This window comes from Lepidochelys olivacea (assembly GCF_965140295.1).
Source record: "Lepidochelys olivacea isolate rLepOli2 genome assembly, chromosome: 10".
NCBI classification, from domain to species: domain Eukaryota; kingdom Metazoa; phylum Chordata; order Testudines; family Cheloniidae; genus Lepidochelys; species Lepidochelys olivacea.
This window is the reverse complement of record NC_140420.1, coordinates 59,957,634-59,982,013: the sequence shown is the minus strand read 5'-3', so window position 1 is coordinate 59,982,013 and position 24,380 is coordinate 59,957,634. Positions and strand designations below refer to the sequence as shown.

The window sequence follows — 24,380 nt, the reverse complement described above, 5'->3', positions numbered from 1 at the left end:
CACTGAAGCTGAAAAAGGGGAAGAGTAAGGCCCATAGGTCCCGAAGGCATCTATCCACATATTTTAGTGTGCCCATTACAGTGGTATCTGAGCTCAAGATTCACCAAGATGACAGACAAGAGGCAAAGGGAGGGGCAAAATTTATAGGGTACTTTAATACTGTGAGACGTTTTGATTGATGGAGGTAGGGAGAAAATTAATCTACTAGCCCTAATCTCTTTATAAAGTGCTGATGATATGGGATAAAACTTAGAAAGGGAGTGTGGTAGGGTTCACTAGGGGCTAGCAGGCCTAGGGGGCAGGCCCATGGCTCAACAGTCTGAGTCTTGGGATGGTCTTGCCAAGAAATACGAAGACCTAGTGGTAAAGTTACAGTTCTCCCATCCCCTGGTGCTCCCTGGATTGCCCTGGTCAGGTGGAGGGGGAAGGGTTGGGGACACCAGGCCCTGCCTCTCCACCAGATTCCAGCCCAAAGGAGTGAGGAGAGTCTCAGTTCCCTCTGGCTGGTACAAAAAACTAATCACCTCTGGGCCACCTCCTTTTTCCTCCTGTTCTTGCTTCAGTTTGTAGAATGGTCATGGCGCTTTGCTTCCCTCTCAGCAGCGGATTGCTCTCACAGTCTCAATAGTTCAAATTGTCTGTTGGGTGTTCCCAGCTCATTTTCTAGTGCAGAGGTGGGCAAACTACAGCCTGCGGGCCACATCTGGCCCATCCTGCCTGGCCCCTGAGTTCTCGGCTGGGGAGGCTAGCCCCGGCCCCTCCCCTACTGTTCCATCTCCCCCACAGCCTCAGCACGCTGCCAGTGCTCTGGCCCGTTGCTCCTGCCAGACAGCACAGGCGGCGTGACTGGCTCCGGCCAGGCGGTGGGGCTGCGAGCTCCTGCCGCTCTGAGTGGCATGGTGAGGGAGTAGGGAGGGGGGTTGGATCGGGGGCAGGTGGTTCCAGGGGGTGGTCAGGGAACAGGGCCAGTTAGATAGACGTGGGAGCCCAGGGTGTCGGTCAGGGGTGTGGATGGGGTCAGGGCAGTCAAGGGACAGGCGATAGGGGGTGGGGTCCCAGGAGGGGCAGTTAGGGTGAGGGGGTTGGAAGGGTCAGGAGTTCTGAGGGGGCAGGAAGTGCAGATAGGGGGCAGGGGCTGGGTCCAGGCCATTTCAGGGGGGCTCAGCCTTCCCTACCCGGCCCTTCATAGAGTTTCACAACACCAGTGTGGCCCTTGGGCCAAAAAGTTTGCCCACCCCTGTTCTAATGTCCACTTGCTCCTCCTTGTCAGGGAGAAGGGGCAAGAAAAAGGGGCTCAGGCCCTTCGCTGCCCAGTTGTGTCTTACCCAGAGTAAATAGATCTCTCCGTCCCAGAAGCTACAGCCTGGCTACTTGCCTGCAGCCAATCTCTCCTTCACTTTTCCCCTTCTTGCCTGTCAGTTTCCTTTTAAGCAGGCCATCCATTTGGAGCATGCTCTGCAGCTGCTGAAGGGCGGGGCCTTCTTACCCCAGTACTGCTCCTTTAGTCTTAGTGAAGGCTCTGTAAACCCCATCAGAGGGAGACAGGTGACATTTCAAGTTGAAGGAGAGGGCCAAATAGCTTTTTTGATACAATGCAGGTAGGAGCAGAGTAAGAAGGATATCTCAGTAATCAAGGGATGAGATGGTAAATTTTAGCATATGTATAACTGTAACCCTTCTGCCCGTCAGAGTTGGCAGCAACAAGGGCCGGGTTCAATATCTAGGGGTTCCATTCCAATAACACAATGCAAACCGGCTCGAGCCCCCACCCAGTGACCTGGGACCAATATATACCACCCCCGCTGGGCGCCTCCAAGAGGCAATACTTCCCCTCTCGCAAGCACATAGTCTGAGTGTAGCAAAAGTCTTTTAATAACAGAGAGAAACAATGTGGCATTATGTTGGGGAAACACCACCAACAGGATTCATAACACAACCCATGAGCAAAAACAACCCCACCCCAGGCAAATTGGGGCATGCCCTTTTCCCTTTGGTTCTTGAGTCCAGCAACCCCAAATCACCCAAAGTCCCAAAAGTCCAATGCCCCAAAAGTCTCTGTCCCTGGTCAGGGCAGCCCCAGAGTTCGAAAGTTTATCGGCGGAGCTTTACCTCCCAATCTGGGTGGAAATGGGACAGGGGTAAGAGGCACCTTACGTGATCTGAAGCTGACCGCCCCATAGCTCCATAGCGGCGCTCCGCTCCGCCAGCCGCCCCACGAACTCCTTCGCTCAGCTGCGCTCCGCTCCGCCAGCCGCCCCACGAACTCCTTCACTCAGCTGCGCTCCGCTCCGCCAGCCGCCCCATGAACTCCTTCACTCAGCTCCACGGCCCACAAGCAGCTCCTGCCATCCACACACTGCTCCGCGTCGAACTGCTTCACCAGCCGTCCCGCAAATTGCTCCACAATATATCTTCAGGCTCCCCCACTACTTAACACAACACTCAGTGATTTCAGCTCTTAAGTGAATTCAGCTTATAGTAGGGGAGCCCCAGTGCTGGTGCACTGTCAGCCCAAAGTGAGCTCAGCAGCCTATAACTAGACTTCTAATGAAATCAAAATTAGCTCTGATATTCCACAGTGGAGAGAGGAGGAAGTGCAATCAGCATGTAAGGCCCTCACCAAGGGGCCCATGCCACCAAGTATTAATACTTGTCCCCAGCCTCTCTCCATTCACACAGTTTTGGAACCCATGACCCTTGCCTAGCGAGTGCTACTTAGTTGATGGTGAATCCCTCCATCATAACAAAAGGCCACGTACAGTTCCAAGCACAGTTCCCATAATCAGGGTAATAGCAATTTATTCTTCCTGCCCCAATAACAGAGACACTGGGGATCCCACAGCAGCCAAAGTGACCATTTGGGCAGCTATGGTCTCATTCTAGGCGTGGTGGGTGTGCCTATGCAAATGAGATCGGCCCCTGAAGTTCTTTTCCACAACTTGCCACACCTCACCACCAGATGTCAGGGTGGAGCTCATCCTGACACTGCTTACATAACAGAGGGAGGGATGGACTTCAGTGGAATTAGATGAAACAGCAAGAGTCACTGGCTGTGAGGGGGAAAGAGTGAGAAGTCAAAGATGACACCAAGGTTGTGCACTTGAGATGGAGGATAGCAGAGTTGTCAGGAATAGGAGAGCAGAGAGGGATTAATAAAAAAGATTAGCAGCTCAATCTTGGGGGTGAGTGAATTTGATATAGTAGATGTGAAATAGGACAGGAAGCTGCAATCAGGACAAGCAAAATGGATTTGGAAATCTGAATTTAGAACAGATGAAGGTCACCAAAGAAGAAATAGTGAATAAGTACGACAGAATTCTGAAGGATGCCATTGCCAACTGATTGTGAGAGGGGAGTACATGCAGTGGCCATAGGAGATACCAGAGAAGAGGTTGGAGGGGAAGCAGGAGAGGACAGAGTTACAGAAGCCAAGAGAGGGGAGCATGATCAACAGTCTCTAAGGCAGAAGACCAATGTAGATAATTATCCTTATCAAAAGGAACACTTATGTTGTAATTTTAAATATCTTAATAAAGCCTTCCCTTTCCAGGCTAAATAATCGCCGCTATTGCAGCCTCCTGTCACTAAGAAGATGAGAGTTTCTCTGCACACAATATGGCTGTCAAAGAGAATTTGAATCAAAGGGTTTTACTTCTTCTACAGCAGGGGGTGCAAACTATGGCCCAGGGGCTGCATCTGGCCCTCCAGATGTTTTAATCTGACCCTTGAGATCTCATTGGAGAGCAGGGTCTGGGGCTTGCCCCACTCCGGCACTCCAGCCAGGGATCAGGGTCAGGGGCTTGCCCCACTCTGCATGGCTCCCAGAAGCAGTGGCATGTCCCCACCTCCGGCTCCTACACATAGGAGCAGCCAAGGGATTCTGCATGCTGCACCCGCCCCCGCAGCTCCCATTGGCAGGGATCCATGGCCAATGAGAGCTGCAGGGGTGGTGCCTGCAGACAAGGCAGTGCACAGAGCTGTTTGGCCGCGCCTTCACGTAAGAGCCAGAGGGGGGTCATGCCGCTGCTTCTGGGAGCTGCTTGAGTTAAGTGCCGCCCAGAGCCTGCACCCTTGCCCCAGCCCTTATCCCCCTCGCTCCCAGCCAGGAGCACCCTCCTGCGCTCCCAACCCCTCATCCCCAGCCCCACCCCAGAGCCTGCACCCCCAGCCGGAGCCCTGACCCCCACCCCTGCACCCCAACACCCTGCCCCAGCCAGGAGCCCCCTCCCGCACCCTGAACTCCTCATATCTGGCCCCACCCCAGAGCCTGCACTCCCAGCTGGAGCCCTCACCTCAACACCAATTTTGTGAGCATTCTTGGTCCGACATACAATTTCTACCCAGATGTGGCCCTCGGGTCAAAAGGTTTGCCCATCCCTGTTCTACAGGGACTTGGACGTGAAGGCCAATAGGTAATACTTGTTGCTACCAGTTTGAACCTAATATGAATGTAGGAAATATATTTTGGTAAACAGAACAAATTTGGCATTTGTATCTTTTTTACTAATGTAAAAGATGAAGGTAATAGCAGACTGCAGATAGCTAAATGGTTTTGTACAATTATAAATTACTGCCATTTAACTGTTTTTGTAGCTTATTTGGAATATCATAACTTCAGTCTAGAAATCTCATATTTTGTAATTTTAGTGCAAAACTAAGAAGCATTGATATACAAGCTGCTGATGATGTTGCTGTCCTGGAGGACTTCACAGATTTTTCTCTTGCAAAGGCAATTACCAAAATTGAAGGAAAACTGGAGGAAGGAGACTTGCTTGAAAGTCTAAATGATGATATTATTCCAAGTGTAGGAAATGAAATTGGAACAGGTAGGTTCCTGTAGCTATGCATTTTCTTATCCTTGGTTCCTTACTGTTAGGATCTTCTGAAAAACTATATTTTATCATTTCTGTATAGATTATAGGAGAAAGTTTTCGCAAAAAGAAAAGGAGTACTTGTGGCACCTTAGAGACTAATCAATTTATTTGAGCATAAGCTTTCGTGAGCTACAGCTCACTTGCTGTAGCTCACGAAAGCTTATGCTCAAATAAATTGGTTAGTCTCTAAGGTGCCACAAGTACTCCTTTTCTTTTTGCGAATACAGAGTTACGCACGGCTGTTACTCTGAAACCGGAGAAAGTTTTATAACTCTTAAATTATGTTCAAATTTCTGCTCTGGAGAGTGGGTGAGGGGAACAAGATGGGACTTTTTTCTTTGTGTATTCCTAGGTCACATACAAATAAACATGGAAAGAATGGGTTGGTGTCACCACTCCACTGGAAACCTAGCTTACCTTTGTTCTTTAGCAGTGCATCAGCCCCTTCTGGAAGGAGGTCATACGAGTTATTTGGGACAACATTGTGACTTTAGATCAGTGCATAACTTTTTTTTAACTTTATTGGGAGTTGCAAATATGTACCCAAGGGCAGGATTTGGTTTTAAGGCTGTATTTCCATAAGATAAAAATCCTTTCACAGCCTTTGTCTTTAGGGCTAAATCCTTTCATCAGATCCATGCTGTGGATCTTGGGTAAGTAGCTTATGAAGTAATGTTTTAGCTACAATGCTTAAATAAGGAACCTTTGGATCCTTTCTCACTCCAAATGGTGTTTTTACACTAGGCGTAGAAATAACTAGAATATGAGAAGGGATTTTGTCAGTGAAGCTAAAGGCATGATGCACACCTGCCTTTTTGGCTGTGGTATGACAAGCTGGTAGAGTTATGAAATGGTTTATGTGGAGTCTGTGACAGGGTGCACTCACCTCTCATGGGCACCTCCTGTCAGCTGTGTGTGATCCTGCACTTTTTCCTGGTGCTGCCTGCAAGTTGTTGACCTTTGCAGGCACGTCTTTGGAGGGCTGACCCACTAGCTAAGTCACACACAGTCTGAAATGGACTAATCCCTTTCGGGGTGACAAAAGTCCAACAAGGACTATCACTGTGCCCTTTTTGGTGTCTGAACTCCTGTCTCTGAGCAGTTCTAAGCCCCTTCTGGGGTTGCTTGAAGCCTATCCCTGCCCTGTTATGGAGCACTACCCCCAGTTCTTTCTCCCTGGAGACTCTGTGTCCTCAACAGTTGTCTGGTGTTCCAGCTCTCCAGCCAGGTCACTCCTTAATTTCAGTCCCCTTTTGGGGGTGGGTGGTAACCAAGAGTTTACCAGACAGTCTGTCTGGCCTTATCAAGGTCTTCAGCCCTGTCCCTGAGCCCTTTAAATTCCAGCCCTTTGCTTGGGCCTGTAAATGAAATTTGTGCCCTTCTTGAGGATTTGGCCACTTCACTAGTGGCCGGTGGGGGAACCCGGACTTGTTTACTACTCTGGGTCCCAATCCAGGGAGCCTATAAACAGTAGCCACATACCACTACCTCTTCTTCACTGCTGCTATTCTCTGAGCCTCTTCCCACATAGCCCCTTTCTCTTCACCCTTACCTTGGGGCTGAAGTTCTCAACTCCTCTTCTTTCTCATTAAATACCAGTGCCACCAGAACCCATTTTCTGGTTCTCCCTTGAGCTCCAGAAAAGAGCACCCTTCCTTGCTCCTCTGGTCCCAGCCAGGCACTGACGTGCTTAGGTCCTACAGCTACTTTTAACTGAGCCTGCTGCGCTCTGATTGGCTACTTCTCTGCAGTTTTTCTGGGCAGGCCTAAAGGCTCCATCTTTGCTGCTCCTTTCCTGGGGTGGGGTGTGGTAGAATCACGAGGCCTCCAACAGGGGGCCTCAAAGGGCCTGATACACCCCGTCACATAGTCCCATAGTGTGAAAGGAAGCGTGAAGTTAGAGGCTTATTACATTGTCAATATGCTATGGTGTTGGAGTCTAACTGCATGGTGATAACAATCAGTACTTGACACAGGATTGAAGGTAGAAGTTGCTTGATCTTCAGCCTTCTGTGATTTGTATGAGACATTTTGGGAATACCTATCAAGGAGAATCTATGTGAAACTCTCAGATTATTTGTTTTGTGACTCTGAGTTCTCAGCTAAAGTACAAGTGTGCTGTGGAGAATATTAGAACCATCTGCTAGATAAATTCAGGATGGAGAAAGGGCTTAATTTAGTGTCTGGCAATGGAAACAAGACATCTTGAACTAACACCACATGGTTATATAGCCTGAGAGAGTTATTGATTGAACTCTGTGTTTGAGCATTGGAGACTGTTTCCTATAACCAGATCTGGAGGCTGAAAAAGACCTTGGACTGATTTCTGCTTCTAAGATCATCCACATACAGTTGGAATACATGCCTGAATGTCTCCTAGACACCAGAATTTAGCAGTTAATGTTCTAAATAGGCCAGTACAGATGGAATAATTGGTGACAGACAAGAGAGAGGTTACTGGGTTCACAATAAATGGATTATCAATGGCCCAAAAATCTCATGTAAATAACATAGTGAGGTAGTGGTCTGTTCCATTCTGCTAGAATAGTGGCTTGTCTGTGGTTTGAGGTGTCAGTTTTATCCACCCAGCCCCCACAAAATTACCTCCACAAAAGCCAGTTACTCAAGCTTTAAGCAGGGATGGGTGAATTTCACTGTAACTGAACAAAAAGCCCTCAGCACTTACTGCTTGAAAGCTAGATGGCTCAAGAGTAATGGAACATAGAGCCATTTGCCTATTTAAAATCCAGCCAAAATTGATAGTAGTAACTATCCAACAACCATTGCACTGGCCTATGTGAAATGATTTGGGATCCCAGTTCAGTTCACTATCACAGATACCATCCTCAGAGTAGACATCCTTAATGGCAGTCAGTCACAGTAGAGGGGCTTTGGGCTGAATCTGCATGAAGACCGCACTACCTTTTCACTTTCAGTTGTGGTTCCTTAAGGCACATTGTCACGACAGTTTTGGGGAAGCTAGCACTTCCTATCCAATCTCTCTACCTGTGCTGTGGATCAGCATAGAGATGCCATTTCCACAGTTATCGGTTTTTTACGTTTTAAGAGTGCAGAATATAGTAAGTTTAAAAAAAAAAAAAGAGCTATCCACAACTTGGTCTAAGAACAAGCAACTTACATGAAAATTTTATTTGGAAATTAGTTTTTTGCATAATTGTGTTAAACAGTATGTATGGTGTATTTTGTAAACAAGTCTACAGTTAACAACAATTTGTTCCTAACGTGATCCAGTTTGAATCAAAGCAAATAAAAATCAGTCATATTTCATAGAAGTATTTATAAGTTAAGGGTATTAAATGTGACTATTTAAATTCACAGAAGCCCAGATCAGATTTCTTAAGGCAAAGCTGCGTGTTATGCAGGAGGAGCTGGATACTATAGTACGTGAATGTAGTAAAAAGGTAAGAAATGAGTATTCTTATTCAGTAAAGAATGAGTATGTTCCCCTTCCATTTAACCCTGTCCTTAATTAGGCTATATTAGGATACTTAGTGGGATGCTATAGCTTCAGTTATTAGAGGGTGAGGGTTCTACACAACTATTTTTTTCTCTTTATGAACCCAGAGCTTACAATATTGTTTTCTGTGTTTTATACATATTTAATCTTTAGTCTAAAGATTTAAAAGTATAATTTAAAAAAATGCATATGATGTTTTAAACCATCATATTCTGTGTGATCCAATATATAGGCGAGGAGCAATTTTCAAAACAGAATGTGGCTGTTCTGAAAACAAAACAAAAATCTGAACCTGAACACTGTCCTGTCTTCCTTTCAAGATTAGACTTACTGCACTACTTTGTACTTTGAGCTGGTCCTTAAGGCAATTAAGAATGTAAAGTTAATGCAGCTTCCCACTTATAAAATGTTTTAACACAGAGAATATATTACACTTGTACTGCGTGATATTGTACTTGTACTGCGTGATACTGACTGACTGCCTATTTCTGGTGCTATTTAAGGTGTTGGCAGTTGCAAAACCCTAAATGGTTTTGGGGCTAGTTTACCTTAGAGACCTCCTCTCTTCCAGTGCAATTCTGTGATAGCTGTGATAACTGAGGCTCTTCTTCAACTGGTTGTAGACAAATATTCCACTCAGATGCATGCATGCCCAGTGTACTGAAGCTGGATAACTTTGCTTAGCAGTACCTGTCAGGGTGGTGGTTACATTATTTGGCTCTTGTAGCAGCCCCTCCTATGTCTATATAAGGTCAGTGGCACGTGGACCCCCCTCGGTTCCTTCTCACTGCCCACAGCTTGTGTTGGAGCTTCCCATGCAGATTTTACAGGACAACAGTGAGATTATCTGTAAATAGTTAATTAGTAGTATCCTTGTAGTTAGTGTAGGAGTTACTTCCATTTATAATGTTACACGATACTGTGCCCTCACCAGGATTTAAGGACTGTCCTTTGTTTGTGGTGGCTATCCCCCAAAGTGATCCTCCACATGTAATGTTTGCTGTGTCTAGGAGAGGGGCATGTAAAGGAAAAGTTCTCCATTTGTCGCTTCTTTAAGGAAAGGTTTCAGGTTGCTCAGAACTTATGTTTAAAATAGCACCACATGGAACATGCCATGAAGCTAGTTTTGGCCCTGGGGCCCTTTGCAGATCACCAGGCCTGTCAGTCTTCTGAGCTGGTGTGGACCCTTGATAGGCTGCCAGATCCAGATTCTTCTCCTTGGAGAAGACGACTCCGGTCCCCTTCCCCTGGTGCTCTGAGGAGAAGAACTCCATTAAAACTAATCTGAGTCATTCCAATGCTCAGAGAGATTCTTTCTCCTCTTCTTGGAGGAGTGCTGTTCTGGCCATGCTCATTGGTCCTCTGTTTGAGCCATTAGCAACATGATCCATTGTCTCTCCTTTCCTAAAAGACAGTCGTTCTTGTTGCTATAACTTCGAAAAGAAGAGTCAGTGAAATGCAGGCCCTTATGGCAAAGCCTCCCATAGACAGTTCTTCTAAGACAAAGTTTTCTTGAGCTACATCCAAAGTTTTTGTCCAGAGTAGTTTCACCTTAACCAGGTTATTTATTTACCTGTATTTTCCTAAGCCGCACTCAAATGCAGATGAACAGCGGCTTCATATGTTAGATCTGAGGTGGTGCCTGGTGTTCTTTCAGGAAAAGACCAAATCATTTATTCATCAAATTGGCTTTTTGTCTCTTATGTGGATGGGATGGAAGGACAGGTGGTCTCTGTGCAGACAGTTGCCAGGTGGATAACTTCCTGCATTACTACAGCTTATGAAGTAGCTCAGACCATGCCCCCACAGATGTTATCGGGTCATTCGACAAGGCCTCAGGCTACATCGATTGCATTTGTCAGCAATGTTTCAATATTGGATATTTGTAGGGCTGCAACATGGTCTTCTGTACATACTTTTGAGAAACATTATGCGATTACTATGGCATCAAGTCAGATACAAACTTTGGAAAGGCAGTTCTGCAGTCACTATTTCAGTAGACTCAGAGCCCCACTTCCTACTAGACAAGTGAAATACATGTCTGCAACCACTAAAAGAAAAGAATACTGTTACTGTTCTTCAAGATGTGGGTGGGGGTGCAGGGTCTGGGAGAGAGTTAGCGTGCAGGAGAAGGTTCCAATCTGGGGCAGAGAGTCCAGGGTGTGGACTCTAGCCAGGCGGCATTTACCTCAGGCGGGTCCTGGTAGGCAGTGCAGCAGGGCTAAGGCAGACTCCCTGCCTGCCCTGGCTCTGCGCTGCTCCCGGAAGTAGCTGGCATGTCCAGCCCCTATGTGGAGGTGTGGCCAGGCAGTTCTGAATGATGCATGCTGCCCGTGCCCACAGGCGCCATCCCTGCAGCTTCCACTGGCCATGGTTCCCAGCCAATGGGAGCTGCGGATCTGGCGCTTCAGGTGGGGGCAGCATGAAGAGCTTCCCTGGCCAGCCCTGTGCCTAGGGTCCGCAGGGACATGCTGGCCACTTCCATGAGCTGCGCGGAGCTAAGGCAGGCAGGAAGCCTGCCTTAGTGCCACTGCGCCGCCAACCAGACTTTTAATGGCCCAGTCAGCAGTGCTGACCGGAGCCGCCAGGGTCCCTTTTCAACCGGGCGTTCTGTTCGAAAACTGGATGCCTGGCAACCCTATGTATAAGTAGCATACTGGATATCATTAACATGTATCATTGTTACTGTTTGTTGAATTTTGGGATATAGCAAAAGGCCGATTTCCTCCCAAAGAGGTTCATGTTAGTGGGTTTTTTTTGTTTTGTTTTCGGGGTGTGGGGCAGTTTTATTCTCTTAAAAGTTGAAGAAACTTTCTCCTCAAAAACTTTTGGATGTGGCTTGATTTTTTTTCCCCAAGTCTTTTGACTTGTCTTAACACTGATTTATAAGACAATATTCAAGATATTTCATGCTCTAAAAGGAAAAATGATTTCTAAATCATAAAATTATTTAAAATAGGGATGTAATTTGGTAAATAGGACATGAAAATTCAGCTGTTGCTGTATACCACTTGATTTTAAAATAAACATGAATTTGGGTACTTGAGGTATCCAAGAATATGAGCTGTGAATGTAACTCAAAAATCAGTGATCTCACTAAAAGTTGGGTACTGATTATTCTTTATTGTATTGTAATTACTGTAATTACAATATTGTAATTGTGATGAAAATTCAGAGTATCCGCCCTTTCTCCTTAGTGAGATTTTTTTAAACATTTATTTATATACATTCTCACAAGTATGTTACTGTTCTGAATTTACATTGTAGAACATCTGCATGACTTTACTATATACATTATTCTATAACAGGGTGGGCAAATTTTTTGGCCCAAGGGCCACATAGGGGTGCAAAACTGTATGGAGGGCTGGGTAGGGAAGGCTGTGCCTCCCCAAACAGCCTGGCCCCCGCTTCCTCCCACTTCCCACCCCATGACTGCCCCCCTCAGAACTACCCACCCATCCAACCCCCCCCCCACTCCTTGTCCTCTGACCGCCCCCTCCCGAGACCCCCACCATAACTGCCCCCCAGGATCCCCCCAGTCTAACCTCCCCCCGTTCCCCATCCCCTGCCCCCCCAGAACCTCTGCCCCATCCTACCACCCCCTGCTCCCAACCAAACTACATCCAACCAAACTACAGCCTGACTGCCCCCTGGGACCCCCTGGCCCTTACCCAACCCCCCCAACCCCTTACCATGCTCCTCAGAGCAGCATGTCTGGCAGCCGCGCTGCCTGGCCAGAGCTAGACACACTGCCACTCTGTGCTGCAGTAGTGCACAGCCCTGCTGCCCAGAGCGCTGGCCGTGTGGTGGTGTGGCTGCGGGGGAGGGGGGACAGCAGGGGAGGGGCCGGGGGCTAGCCTCCCCAGCCAGGAGCTCAGGGGCCAGGCAGGCTGTAGTTTGCCCACCTCTGTTCTGTAACTAATGATGGCTATCACAGTATGTGCTGTGATCTTCCGTGCCTTGAACCTTAAATTACTGAAGTTTTATTTAAAGCATATATCTAATTTGGCATATTGTTCAAATAAGACTAGAAAAAATTTGGTAGAAAATTAACATTTACTGAAGTGTTGACTAAGAGCAAAATTTAAGATTTTTATTTTTTGGTAACCAAACTGGATTGTGAACTGCACTGTGAGTTATCAGGTATTGCTTATGAGAAATGTTGTTTTAAAAACTTTTTAAAAATTAAGAGACACCAATGATCACAACAATATCTGCAAAAACCATGAACTAATGACTCCATATTAATTGTAGAAAAACGCTTTCTCATCCTAACACGTTCTTAAAACATTCATTGATTTCTAAATTTACGAATTATTGACTGACAGGATGATGAGAATCGGAATTTAAACTCTCGTGTTAAAGAAACTGAGGAAGAAAGTGCTAGACTCCAGCGAACAATCAGTACTCAACAGTTTCAAATTGAAAAGTACAAAATGCTGTCAGAGGAAGCTAACAGGAAAAATGAAGGATTACAGCAACAGCTCACTGCAGTAGAAAAGGTAATGCAGCCATTCATTTAATTTCCTTAGCCTTACTTGAAGGAAAAAATATATAATTGCCACAAGTACATCCTTTACCTGGATTGCTTTACAGTAAGGCCGGCCTTTGGGAAAATGGCATCCTGGGCGAACTTGTATTTTGGCACCCCCACCCCATCACTCCTGGCCCCCACGGACTCCCTGGGCCCCCCAACCCCCATCACCTCTGGGCCCCCCAACCCCCATCACCTCTGAGCCCCACTCCCTTCCCCAGTGTTTAATTTGTATTGAAAGAGATGCCAGAGGCTAGAGCTCAGCCCTGGCACAAATTAACCACTGGCAGGGCAGCCTAATACTGGCAGGTAAGGCAACAGCAGCAGTGCAGAAGTAAGGGTGGCATGGTATATGGTGTATTGCTTTCTGTGCTGCTGCTGTGGCTTGTGGTGCCTGATGCTTGACATGTGGCTCAAGGCTACGCGCTACATGGGGGACTACATCTTGCCAGAGCCCATGGCGCTCCTGGCTCACCCAGGGCTCCATTTCAGATTTGGCAGGGAGGAAACTTTAACCATGATTCCAGGGACTGCTTAGGCACCTAAAAACTCTAAAACTAAAAACTAAAAAAAAAGGTTTTTGCAGCTGATACCTTAGGAATTAGCTGACAGGAGCATTGTATCTAATTGTTATATAAAGAAAAAATATATGTATACAAACTCCAGTTAAAGCCACGTTTAAAGCGTATATGTAAATTTAGAACAATCAGGAGATAATACAGCAAGATATTCCCAACCCATGCCTTGAGATATCAGTTCTAGAGCTTTAACACAGATATCAGAAACACACATTTGATACTTTGTACACTATCTTTATTAGAGATACATAAAAATAAATAAAATCTGCTTAAAATCTGTGTTACTGCCATTATCTACTCTATTTTAGTCAATTGTTTTTCACTAAAAACATAATTTTAACAAATGTTATGTTTTTTTCCTCTTTTATTAAGAAAGGGAATTTATTTTTCTAATTATTTTGGCATTTATGTTTACCGATCATGTATGTGATGGGGAGGGATAGCTCTTTGGTTTGAGCATTGGCTTGCTTAACCCAGGGTTGTGAGTTCAGTCCTTGAGGGGGCCATTTAGGGATCTGGGGCAAAAAATGGGGGATTGGTCCTTCTTTGAGCAGGGGTTTGGACTAGGTTATCTCCTGAGGTCCCTTCCAACTCTGATATTCTATGACTCGCTAACATTTGACTCCATCATTGCTATTGGTATCATAACTGGAACTGCATTTATTTTCATGCAAATTTTAAGTTATTTTACAGATATAACTAAAAATACAATTTGAAAATAAGCAACCTTCATCTGCCCAGTATCTAAAGTTATGTGTTTAGCTAATGTTTTTTGAACTGCCACCGCTAAGGCTAGTACAAACTAAAGTTACATTCTAGAAGGATACTATTATTTGATTGTACCACTTTAAATAATGAATGACCAAGCACAATATGATGATAAAAGTAGTAATGATAATTACTCCAGCCAGGATAGGTTAGGCATTTTAGAACTCATTAGTCAAAGAATTAAATGTAAGCATGAGAGAGAAATAAAATTATGAAATGCACAGACCAGTCAAAAAACTAAAATAACAGCACTTTGAAAGAACAAAATTACAGAGAACATACATGCATTGCAGGAACTACCAACAAGTAACAACAATATAAGTATGTGTTGAGAGGGGTGAGTGTGAAAGAGACAGTGTGTGTGAGCTGGGGGACTGTGTGAGAGACCACGCGCTGCCCCTTTAAGAGAGCTGCACTCACCAGCCTGAAGGAAAGCTCTTTCAGACACAGCTGCAGCCACTGCCAGCAGCTCCCTCCCTCTCTTGGTGAGCCCTGTCCTCTCTCACACATACACACACTCCACCCACTCTGTGGAGATGGAGTACATAGGCAGGGGGAGGCAGGGGACACTCTGACATCAGCAGCTTCCTCCCTCCCTCCCGTACAGCAAACCCTAAAACTGCTCCAGAGGCACCCCGTTTATAACAGCACTCTGGGCTTTCACCCAGTTCACCCCTATGTAAGGCCGGCCCTGCTTTACAGTTAAATCTGCAGTTAACATACTGACTTCTGCTTATACTGATGCTGTACATTTTGATTTAAAGATAGTGTCCAGTCAACCCATTTTTTAAAAAAGATTGAATAGTTTTAGATTTTGTCCCAGGGCCCCCCAACAGTTTTAAGGTTTTGCAATCACATTTTCCTATATTTAATTTCCCCCCTCATTCTTGTGTAGAACATCGCTAGAGGCAGGTGACGCTGACTATACATACACAAAGTGCAGTCTAGTTCACAAAGGAGGAAATGAAAAGTAGGGGAAATATTTAATTTCTCTAATTATTTTAGTTGTAGCAACCTTGTTGTAACAATAGTAGATTTAAAATAAAACACCATTCAACATAGGGGTGTTTTTTTATTGGTGGGTGGGTGGAGGGTGTGTATGTGTGCGTTTGCTTTGTTTTTATTTTTTGGTAAGTTGACTGTGCCCCTTTAAAATCACACTCTGATTTTAAGGAATCAAAACCAAACCAACCTGGCTCCAAGTACAAGCCACATATGCAAAGTTGTGAAGTGCCTGGTTATACCAGATGGCCCACATACACAGCTTTGTTTGTTTGGAACTTAAGCTAAGAGCAGCATGTGTTTTTTTCTTTAATTATTCAGAGCTGGAGAGGTCGATATTAAAATCAAACATATCTGAACAACCTAGAGAATATTATCTAAAAATGATTAAATGAAAACTGAACACATAACTTGGAGCCTAAACCGCATGTCCTTGATATCAAACTACACTGTAGCAATGATTAAACATGCTTTCATTCTATTCTTATATGTTTAATAAAATGATGTCGCATTGGCATTTTTAAACTACTAAGTGAAGAATTTGAAAAAAACCTGTTTTGTGTAAGTACTTCAAACCAAACCAAACCAAAACCAGTTATGGGCTTTGCAGGTAAATTGAATAAGGGTGCAGTCATCCTGACTATTGGTTTTGTCACGAATGAGAATATTCCATTTTTGGAGGAAAATAGTAATGTGTAATAGCAATAGTTGTCTACAGGATTGAGGAGGCAGAGAAGAAAAAAGCCTGAACATTTTAGATATCTAAAATGTGTGTACTGTATAACTAGCTATCTAGTTAGTAGTATAGTTCTCTTAAATTTACAAGTATGATTGTCCTAGGCAATTAGCATTTATATTTTTAATCATAAACTTAGTTTTAACTACCAGTAAACATGATTTAAAAAATCATTCTTGTTTTTAAATGGTTAAATCTCTTACTGACTTGATCTTTTGGTTTTGAAAGCTATTTGTTCTTTGGCAAAGTTTGTAGTACATTATTCAAGACTAATTAATATTTAATTAAAGAGAGATGAACGGTAGATATGTTTCAGAAAATTTGGCTGAATATCATAAGCTGAGTCTGCACTATATGTTGATCACAGATATTGAAGACTGACATCTTTGGAGTCTAGAGAGTCTGTATATGTGGGTTGGGATAGCATAAGTTTTAACCTCTGTTTTATTTTTGTGCTTTTGGCTTCATTTCTCTAAAGTAAAACTTTTCTTTTAATTTGTAATCTTCTCTGCACCCTTAGCAAGGGAAGAGCTTAACTTCTAAAAAAGTATATATTATTGTTTTTGTCTCTGTTTCAGTGTCCCAAACTTATCATATTCATATGTGTGTACAGTGGCTGACACTTGACATTGATTGTCCAGATTAATTTTAAAAGCTACTTTAAAATCCAGGTAACCTTTGAATGGTTGGTAATGTCATTTAAGCCATACAGAAATTAGGTTTATTCCGCCAGAAACACCTCTGGGATGTATGTTATGTAGGAAGAGAATATAACTTTATTATCTCCTCATAAGACAAATTCCTGGATCTAAGTTTTTGTGGTTTTCCCCCCTCAAAAAATTCTGTTCTGGCTGTTGTGAATATTGATACCTAAGGCCTTTGCGTTGTCCCTTTTGAGACTGCTCTGCTGCTGAGTAGTTTTAAAACCATTATCTGGCAAGTATCCCCTATGCTTTTTACCTTAGTGGTTTTTGAGCATGCTTAGCTGATTGTCTTTCAACATTATTTTTGGCCACCCTTAGTTGTAAGAGCAAATGGAGAAATTGAACTCTTTTGTTAAAGTAACTGTAGAGGGGCAGTGGAGAGCAATGATTTTTGGAAATTAAACTAAATTAGGCTATTCTAAACAAAAATATTTAAGAAAAAAATCTGAAAAGACCTGATGCAGTAATTTCCACCCCTTCTCCAGATACTTAATTGGGAAACATAATTCAGTAAAAATTGTTTGTGGAGGATTTGCAGAAATCCTGGTTACTTAGAAAATAAAGTTCTATTTATTTTTGTAGCATTAGTTGACAAGATATGAAAATACAATACAACCCCACTGAAAGATGTGCAAAAATCCCACTGCATCCTATTACTCTCTGGAGCCAACGTCAAACAGAGCATTAAAAGAGCATTTAACCATCCTTTTGTTATATGATTAGGTTAGCTGATAGCTTACATGCTGTGCAAGCGATATGCAGGCAGTCCTCGGACTTATGACAGAACTGGTTTCTGAAAATTGCATCAGAAGTTGAAATGTCGTAACTTGGAACTGTAATCCACGCCATTGCAGGACTGAGCGTCATAAAGTCGAAACCAACATCGTAAGTTGAATCAGGGTGTCAGTTCAGAAACATCATAAGTGCTGTTCGTCATAAGTCTAACGTCGTAAAGTCAAGGACTGCCTGTATCCTTTTATGCTGCCAGGTTCTGAAATGCTCTATTCCAAAAGTTAGAATTTCTCTTTAATGTAATGTGGAGTATATGGCACTGAAGACTGAGACAAGCAATTGACCTTATTCAGAGCTCTGCCATCTTAACACAAGAGAAGAGATGGTGATGCTATGAAGAGGAACATACTGTATTGTTTGTTTACTGCCTGAATATATGTTTCCAAGCTATCTTACCTGAAAATGTGTGTACGTTCCAGAGATAAAAAAGAGTGAATCCTACCTCAGTCTTGTATATGACCTGGTCACTGATACAATGTAGCGTAGCAGAGCCACTCCATTTGTCCAAAATCTTGGGGGAAGGAAATTCAGCAATAGAATCTAGGTGGTTTAGTCAGACACACATTTTTTTTCTAGATTTCACATCTTCCCGTTCTCTGGGTCCAGCTTGGAGAAGTCCAGGATCCTTCCACTATCCATATGATCCAGTGTTAGTTTGCCACAATGCTTTTCTATACAGATTTGTCATTCAGACATTTACATAATCAAGTCATTCATCCTGTAGAGATTCATTAAGGATAGCTTTCTAACACAAATGGCACATATTTTAAAAAAAACAACACAACCTCTTGGCCTCAGCAGGATTGATATCAGAAGTATGAAAAAGTGGGGCAATGTCCCAAAAAGAGACACAAATTCAGGGAGAAGACTTAAAAGAGAGTAATGTCTTAAATGTTATCTTTAGGCTAAATCATTTAGCCTTTCTCTACTCATTACTTTACAAAACCTGACTCCTCTTTTGTAGAGACATCTCATCTTTCATGTGAATAACAAGAGTTGCCATTTCTGCTAAGATACCATATGTTCTTGTCTCCTTCTGCTTTGTTTTAGGGTTTGTCTATACTACCTGCTGGATCAGCGGGCAGCGATCGACCGGCTGGGGTTGATTTATCGCACCTAGTATAGAAGCGATAAATTGACTCCCAAGCACTCTCCCGTCGACTCCTGTACTCCACTGCTGTGAGAGGTGCAGGCAGAGTCGACGGGGCAGTGGCAGCAGTCGACTCACCGCAGTGAAGACACCGCTTGAGTAGGTCTAAGTACGTCAACTTCAGCTACGTTATTCACGTAGCTGAAGTTGCGTAACTTAGATTGATCCGCCCCTCTGGTGTAGACCAGACCTTAGTCTGTTAGTTTCATCCTTTGATCTCTATCTTTTACTCTGCTCTACATATCACCACCTTTTCCTCATCCCCTCACCTTCTCCCCACTCACAGCACTATCAAATAGTAGCATCAGAAGGGAGAGACTTCTAGATCTGTCTTCCAGACTAGACAGCACACCAAGTTGTCTCAAGGGGATTTAAGTTTTGCAACATTGATTGTGTCACTAGCCCATGGTGCAATCCTCTGGTCTCATTGATCCTTGTCTTAGTATTCAGATAGAAGAATTTCGGGGGCGGGGGGAAGACAGCGAGGGAGGAGGCAGAACTATTCTAGAACTATAAAAGTAGGAGATGTGAAGTCTGATTCTACTGCAGGGCCAAACAAGATCAGGCTTTCTGCCATGTCCCTTGCTCTAAATGTGTTGCTTATAGGGGGATTAATTGATTTGCCATTATTCAACACACTTTTTTTAATTTATTTAGGAACTAGAGAATCTAAAGCGCATACAAAAGCAGGCTTCTACCAGTCAGAGTGCCACAGAAGTTCGCTTAAATAGGGCTCTTGAGGAAGCAGAAAGGTATAAAATGGAGCTGAATAAATTGAAGCAAAGCAATAAGGTACAGTAGTGGTTTAAAAAAATAAACTGATTTAAGTATAACCCCCTGTTGAAAAATGCTTTAAAAATCACCAAAGGGCTTGATCATGTAATAAGTGAGCACCCTCAAATCATGGATGGCAATAAGAATTTTGTGAGCGTTTTGTCTTTCATAGACAATTCCAAAGCTGGAAAAAGGCAATTAGAATACTGTAACAAATCAGTTGAGTATCTGGACAAACGTTTTAGCTGTATAGAGAATATTGCAACCCTTGTTGAAAAATGTCATATTGGTTATATAAAGTGTAGTGCTGGAGTTTGTGTTGTCCTCTCCCACACAACATCTGCTTGAGTCCAGTACATGATTAGAGATGGAAGGGGATAAATACTATATTTCACTTATAGGTTAAATAATTCATGTTGACAAAATTTGACCCTGTAACTGCAAAGCAGTTTATTTCTCTTGAATAGCTATGTTGTCTTATATCAAGAAAAAACATAGCTAGGGAGTGTCTCTCTCTCTACTGCACTGGACTGCCAGACATTGGCATGTGGTAGGAAGACATGTTTAACTATGGTTAGTCTCTAAGGTGCCACAAGTACTCCTTTTCTTTTTGCGAATACAGACTAACACGGCTGTTACTCTGAAACATCTCTACAACACAAATTCTGGTTGATCTTATGGAATTATGAAATGTTACTATGAAAAACAACTGTATCATGAATGCCTCTGTGTCTATCCAGCATTACAGATAGGACAGGCACACTCCAGAGTGAGGAAAGGTACTTAAGGATAATGACAGTACTTTGACCACACAAAAATTATGAGAGAGTAACTGCATCCTTGAGGGAGGGTTATTTTGGAGCAGTGGAAGGTTACAAGAAACAAAATAAAGGAAGGCCGGTATTGGAAGGAGGCATATAAAATAGGGAGTCACACCAGGAAGAGGAAGTGCTGGGAAGGTGAGAGAAAGGTCACTCAAGCTGGGGAAGGTGAGATTCCATGACGAGTGAGAAGTCACCCAGCGTGAGGCAGGGGAAACCATGCCTTCCTGGACACAGAAGTGCCCCCCCACCTCCAACTCCTAAGGGAGGAGTAACTTAGTGAAGAAAAATGCATGTAGGGTTTATTTTCTGTAAGAACTGTATTTATGTGCTTTATAAAGTAAAAAAGCAATAATACATTGGATTTGTGCAAAGCATCGTGTGTGTTTATATGCTTCACAATTATGATGAGCCTTGAGAAAGAGTTGAATTATAAACCAGAAGCTTCACACCTTGGAGGTGGAAGTTTTGGGAGAGGGTGTGTTGTTAGGTATGAGCAAGTGTCAAGAGTCACCCGAGAACCCATGCGCTTGGCAGCTGTACAGTGGGTTCCTTCTCTCAAAAGGGGGTGCCAGCTACTCTGCTCCCCAAGTGTGCCTACAGATCCCAAGATTGGGGCAGTGGCCAGACTCCATTCAGGCATTGGAGGCTTAAATCAAAGATCCAGGGACCCAGAGGCTTGAATTCCCCTCACAGTAGTTTGTTGGGTGGCTGAAAGGGGGCACCCAAACAGATCTCTGACAGCTTGAAAGAAGAGATAAATATGTGGACATAGGTATGGATTACAACTGATCATGCATGCCTAAAACACACAGAAGCAATGCACATTGTGGTACCAGTATAAATTCTGCTGCCTTCGTAGCACAGAAGACAGTTATCAGCTAGGTGTGGGGTTTTGTTTTTTTAAGGGTATAAGTCAAAAGCTTTAGTAAAAGAATAGTTTTGATGTCTCTCTTTTTCTCCTTCTGAAATATCGCAGATTGCTGGTATGTTTTCTTTTGTGCCTATTCTACAGATAACAGGTTGTTTTTGTCCTCCTCTAGGACATAGCCAACCAAGAGCACAAAAAACTGGAAGAACTAAAAATAGCAAACAAGAGACTGGAGAAGCAAAAAGGAGAGCTAATGACAGGTTTCAAGAAACAGTTAAAGTTAATTGACATTCTGAAGAGACAAAAGGTGAGTCTGTTAACCTAAAAGCTTAACAACATTCACTTTTATATATTGATAGAGTTGCACACTACAGGTTGCAAATGCTAATTGTGAAGATTACCATCAGTATTTTTCCTGCAGTAACATATTAACAGATCTGCATCCCCACAGTCTCCAATAAGTGGTATGTTTAGGCAATTTGGGTGGTTAAGCTTGCTGCTGTTATGGGGGTACAAGTAGCACTGCTGGCTTTCTCCTTTAACAAAAAATCCTGAAAACTGGACAGGTCATCTCTTGAATTGAATGTCTTGGCTTTTTGTCCCTGAATTGGAATGTGTTTAGTGCTGCTAAAAGCTGTATTGGGCAGTTCTGAGATCAGTGGCCTCTTCATTCACTGAGCGAATACAGCTTAAATAGGAGCAGCTTCCTCATGCTGTCCTGACAATGCAGGGAATTCCTCTTAAATTGGGAATTATTTAAAAGAGAGCTTTGACATGTCAGCACCATGGCCTTTCAGTAATAACATGTTACCTTAATGCAACAATGTTCTGTCCTACATGAGCTATTTCAGAAATTGTGTGGTCTTCTGCAGATAACTTTGGTTATGTTTAGCCTCCTAATCTATGACAAGAACTTCAAAAAGCTTATGCAAAATAAACTTGATGTATTGCACTCACAGGGAAAGATAGTTTGGGTCATCCATACAATATTTGTATGCCAAATTTGGATGGGTACAATAGGAGGAAGTAGTGTGCAGGTCAGGAGGTGCGACCACCTTAGGAGTGAGAGAGAAGACATAAATGAAGCTAAATACTATCTGGAAAGAAGGGAGTTGCAATCTGCAGCAGTCAGCTTGCTTGGTGTTCAAAATGGTTGCCTTAGGGCCACATCTGGTTATCTCGCTAGATTTAGAGGACAAGCTCCCAGAGGAGAACATTTTGGAAAAGGCCTTATTTATAAAAAGGGATATGGGTGGAAGATCTCTTCAGCTTTCCAGAGCTGGAGTCTGGTGTATTACAGGAGTTATAACTGTTTTTTTGTTTTGAATGGATATGTTTATATATTAAAAATTCAGATCCCTTTTGGACATCAGCTGCTTCTTGTGCTTAATGTTTACCACATCAGACTAGTTCCCTAAGAACACAGTTATACTGAAGAAAATTTTTCTGCCAGCAGGAAAAAAAAGATTTCAATGGGACATTGATTTTGCAACTTTAAAAAATAAAAGATTTTTTTTTCTAAGATTGTAATTTTCTTTTTTAAAAAAAACAGTCTAAAATGTGGGGATGATAAAAATATTAACCTCTATAATATGATCTAAAACTTGCTCTCATCATACGCATTTAAGGGGCTTTTACAGGCTTCAAAATCTGCTGCCCTTTTGAGTGGTAGGTTGTGTTAATATGGAGTGTGAAAAAGCAAGGTCCTTATTTTTATGTTTTTACCACCATTTTCCCCTTTCAACCACACTGCTAGGAGTTTAAGTCACTATACTTATTGGTCATGAGAAGACAGCATTTCTATAAACTATTGAGATTTTGGTAGTTTATGTAATGTACTTTATTATACCATACTTAGGGTCTAGTACAGTATCTTAAGTTAATTGTAGTACTGAAACTGCAGAGACAGACAGAACCTCTTCAATAGTTTGAAAAGTCATGAAGACGTTGTTTAGTAACCAGTATTGGGCTCCAACTGTCTCTAAGGCAGTCTGCTTTAGTAACTTGCTTTTTTTTAAAAAGAAAACTGATATGCAGATAGAATAGCAGCAGATTCTTCTGTTCTGAATAGTTCCTGTAGCAATCTTAACTGGTAAGTATTTTTAGACTGCTCAGAAGAAACATTGTGATCTTAACCATGAATTTAAAAGGTTCCTAGAAGTATAGAGCAGAGTTGAATGTTATGTTTTTGGAAAGACAATGATTCTCTTGTAAAAGCATGTCAGGTGTAGAGAAGTACATATAAGGAAAGGACCAGTGCTTAATTTGTAATGAAAGACAGAAAAAGCCAAAGCTTCCTTCAATAGTGCAACACACACAAAAAGAGAAATCACAATTTTTCTTAAAATAAAACAAAACCTATTTCATATTCCACTTCTATTTGCATTAAACTGTCTAGGCTACAAATAACATGATATAGGAAATGTGAAATCATCATCTCTTATTCCCCTTATTGGTTAACTAAATTACGTTAATCTTTTATAGATGCATATTGAAGCTGCTAAAATGCTCTCTTTCACTGAAGAAGAGTTTATGAAAGCTCTTGAGTGGGGAAATTCCTGCCGTGTTCAATGCCTCTGTTTGAAAATCAGTTCTGATTGTATGCTGTTTTAAAAGTATTAATACTTACCACATATGTCCAAATAGATAATTTTAATCAATTTTACCAGGATTAATTTTAGTTTAAAAGTTATAATAGGATAAACATTTTAATGTTTGATTGTAAATAGTTTTGTGTTGCAATATACTTTGAAATGTTATTCACCAAACAATGTAGCAAAGTGACTAAATGCTCTATATTCTCACTGACTGTAATGGGTTAGGCAAGTAGTAGGGAGAGAAGAACACATTGTATAAACATCTGTTTTGGTTACCAATTTTCTGTTTTCATACTGATTGTTTGAAACTGTAGTTGAGATAAGATGAAAAATACTGCTGTCCAAATAAAAGGTAATGTTTATATATCTCAGAAAACTAAAGTGATAGTTCAAAAACCTCATTAATGGGGAGGAAAATGCTTCTGGTTCATTTTACAACTTGGACATAAAAACATACATTTTATTGTAAAAATAAAAGTTTGGGAAATATGTAGGGACAATGTTTGTTGTCCATCCCTCCTTAGTAGATCTTCACAATCTTAGCTGGGTTGGAACATTAAATACGTTAGTGGATGGTGGTTGTCTTGATTTACAGAAGAGTTGATAACTTGCCTTAGCAATTAAATCTTGATGTCTGATAAAGCATACAAAAATTAGTTCACTAACATGGAAATATTGTTTAAAATTGCCTCTGATGACTA

At 42.6% G+C, this 24,380-nt stretch overlaps 1 protein-coding gene across 10 annotated transcripts in view; it reads left to right on the top strand.

Annotated features, from left to right (window-relative positions):
* The window catches only part of TEX9 (testis expressed 9), a 40,464-nt gene extending 16,506 nt beyond the window's left edge, over nucleotides 1–23,958 (top strand). For 8 of the 10 annotated variants that reach the window (XM_084642171.1, XM_084642168.1, XM_084642173.1 and 5 more), the window contains 6 exons: nucleotides 4,648–4,826; nucleotides 8,214–8,296; nucleotides 12,681–12,854; nucleotides 19,274–19,408; nucleotides 21,255–21,389; nucleotides 23,567–23,958. In XM_084642171.1, coding sequence (XP_084498297.1) covers nucleotides 4,648–4,826; nucleotides 8,214–8,296; nucleotides 12,681–12,854; nucleotides 19,274–19,408; nucleotides 21,255–21,389; nucleotides 23,567–23,695 — 835 coding nt within the window. In that variant the 3' untranslated portion in view covers nucleotides 23,696–23,958. The remainder of the gene's footprint in view (nucleotides 1–4,647; nucleotides 4,827–8,213; nucleotides 8,297–12,680; nucleotides 12,855–19,273; nucleotides 19,409–21,254; nucleotides 21,390–23,566) is intronic. The other 2 variants (XM_084642176.1, XM_084642174.1) reach the window with 2 other exon arrangements.
* The last annotated feature ends 422 nt before the right edge of the window (nucleotides 23,959–24,380 follow it).